At 38.1% G+C, this 3,146-nt stretch overlaps 1 protein-coding gene across 2 annotated transcripts in view; it reads right to left on the minus strand.

The window, feature by feature from the left end:
• LOC110022764 (pre-mRNA-processing factor 39-like) overlaps window positions 1-3,146 on the minus strand; it is a 50,389-nt gene that overhangs the window by 41,390 nt on the left and 5,853 nt on the right. For both annotated transcript variants that reach the window (XM_020721861.1, XM_020721862.1), the window contains exon 7: window positions 2,789-2,941. In XM_020721861.1, the coding sequence (XP_020577520.1) occupies window positions 2,789-2,941 (153 nt within the window). The remainder of the gene's footprint in view (window positions 1-2,788; window positions 2,942-3,146) is intronic.

Here is a 3,146-nt window from a genome sequence, read left to right on the forward strand (position 1 = left end):
ACTCTCGGGCCTAAACGCGACTTAACTGGTCGACGTCCTACGGGCCTCATCGCAACAGGTGCGTTATCTGTAACAGCAGCGGTACTGACTCGGTCTCCAAGGCGAAATCTGACTGGAACACGGGCTGGAGGTACTTCAGGGAGTATGCGAACTTCGGTACAGGGAGTATGCGAACTTCGGTGCAGGGAATAGGCGAGCGACTTCGGTTCGGAGAGGAGTGCGGGGGTTCTGTTCGCAGAGAGGAGAGTTTCGGTCCAAGAGGAGGAGACGAGGAAGAGAGGAGACGTGATATGCGGCTTCGGTGCGGGAAATGGGATCGGGCAAAGAACAGGTTTCTTCGGCGCAGGGAGGAGACGAGCAGGCGAGTGCGGGAGAGGGTCGCGTGAGGCGTGTGAGCGACAGAGGCGAGTAGGCGAGTGAGGGAGATGGCGATTAAGAGAAGGGTTTCGGTGCAGAGGAGAATGGACGAGCGGGAGAAGAAGAGGGGACCGAATGCCAAGAAGGAGCTAAGCGGGATCTTGTATTTGAGGAATTCCAAAAAGTCTGTTATGTGATAATGGGCGGGTAATTGATGAATTTCCAATGAGAGAGGAGTTTTATATGGCATATAATAACTCTTAATTTAATTTCATTAAAATTGGATTAAATATTTCATTTGAAATTCGAAATTCGAAATTCAGATTACTTAACTATTGTTCAGGCTCGAGTCCAGCCTGAATCGAATTCGAGTTGAACATGAGTTGAGTCTGGGCCCGCATCTCGCTAAAGAAAAAAAAATTAAAAAAAACGATTTCCATGTCATTTGTGTGCAGTCAAATTCGTGCGTGGTGTAGCGAGTGCGTGAATTGCGGCGTTCGCGAGTAATCGAGTCACAAAGGGTTCACCTAAGGCTGTTTAATCCTATAGGAACTCATTTTCGGGCCCTCTACATGTTGGTCCTTAGCCCTTGCAACTAGAAGTTTAGTGTTTGGAACCACTCATGCGAGTTCTTCACAAAAAATGAGTCAAGAAGTGGCTTGAAGTTCTACGGAAGGTGGGCTCCATTATTAGTCTGCTAAGATGGTCAACAAGGAACTCCTAAGGCTAGATTTTGGGTTTTAGGAGTAGGAGACTAAGACCTCACTAAAAATGAGGTCAACATTTCAGTAACAGTAAACAATGAATGGGGACTTCATAAACGACATAAAAAAATGTCTTCCTGAATGAGTATCTGGAGGTACAATTATATATAAAAATACCACTAAGACTTAAGAATGATTACAACAATCACCTAGCATGTAAACTCAAGAAATCTCTCTATGGGCTCAAGCAATTACCAAGTGCATGATTTGAAAGGTTTCCTAGGACTCTGAGATCTAATGGGTTTCTAAAAAATCAAGCTGATCATACTTGGTTTGTAAAGCACACTTAGGAACGTAAAATTGTTGCACTAATTGTATATGTGGATGATATGATTCTTACTAGTGATGACAAAAGAGAGGTTCTCAAAATCAAATTGTTTGTCATAGAGTTTGAAATTAAGGACCTAAGAACCATGAGATATTTTCTAGGTATGAAGATAGCAAAATCCAAAAAAACATTATTATATCACAGAGGAAATACATCCTAGATCTACTAAAAGAAACAAGGATGATTGGATTTAAGTTGTTGATTCTCCAATGGATCCCAACTAGAGATCAAAAGGAAGGGAGACGAAAGTGACTCTGTGGATAAAGGAATATATCAAAGATTGGTAGGAATACTCATGTACCTATCACATGCAAGGCTAAATATAGCATACTATGTCAATATTTTGAGCCAGCATATTAATAGCCCAAACGAAGAGCTTTTGAATATAATGTACAAAATTTTAAGTTTTCTAAAAAGACTTCTAATTATGGATTATTTTTTCAGAAAACTGGGGTGGAAATCTACAGCAATGCTAGTTGGGTTAGGAAACTCACTGACAGAAAATCAACTCTTATGCATGGGAAAATCTAATTACATGGAAAAGTAAGAAGCAAGTTGTAGTTTCGAGAAGCAGTGCAAAATCAGAATATAGAATGCTTATGTTGGGGATCTATTTAGAGATCTAGATTCAAAAATTGTTAAGAAAATTGGAATGTTCTTCCAATAGGCCTATAGAGATGTTCTGAATAGTCAAACAGCTATCACGATTTCCAAGAATCTTGCGCATCATGACAGGACCAAATATTTTGAAGTTAATAAGACACTTCACCTCTAAAAGGGTTAATGGGAGAATTATATAACAAAGCTATATCCTGACACACTAGCAAGTTGCTAATGTCTTCACCAAAGCACTTTCTTTTAGCACCTTCTTAGAATTCAATACCAAGCTCAGTCTCTACAGCATTTAGGACCTAGCTTTAGGGGGAGTGTAAGAATCCGAGAAGATTTGGTTCTTCCCATATGTATCCTCTCTTATGGTTCGAACACCACCTCCAAATCTTGGACGATTTAATTGGATATCTTAGGAATCCTTTATATGGTTTATTACCTTAATATTTTTTTTTTCTTTATTAAATTTTTTTCCTTTCCTAATTTTGGTGAGATATGTTTGTAAATAAGGAGGATTGATTTCCCTATATATATGTACCATATTTGTGAATAATGAATCAAGGAATTATTCACCTCCAAAATCTATTTTTCTACATAAGGGAATAGAGAGGACTTGTAGTAAAAAATTTGTAAGAGAACAATAAACAGTCTATAATTTTAAATAAAAAAGCTTTGTTCAACCAAAAGAACCAGTCCTAGTAGTTTAAGAAACAAATAAAGCATTACTTACCATCCGCTTTTCCATGTTCGCTTTTCTGCAGATATTTTCAATAACATCAGCTGTACAGTTTTCACTAATTTGTAGAAAAGGAGCACGAGCATTAACTGCGTCGCCAATTTTTTCTTTATACATTGAATAGTATTGATGAAACGCAGGAGTTCTCTGATTACAAACAGAAAGTTGAAATGTTATTGAATAGTATTGATGGAATGCAGGACTTCTCTAATTACAAACACAAATGTTAAAAATAATATATACAATCGTTCTTTTAAAAGAGAGAATGAAACCACCATCCAAGTCATTGTAATTTGTGCAATCTACAAACTTCACTAAAAAACAGTTGAAAAGTGACATTAGTAAACGCCAT

The sequence above is a fragment of the Phalaenopsis equestris genome, unplaced genomic scaffold (assembly GCF_001263595.1).
Source record: "Phalaenopsis equestris unplaced genomic scaffold, ASM126359v1 Scaffold000202, whole genome shotgun sequence".
Lineage (NCBI taxonomy): Eukaryota > Viridiplantae > Streptophyta > Magnoliopsida > Asparagales > Orchidaceae > Phalaenopsis > Phalaenopsis equestris.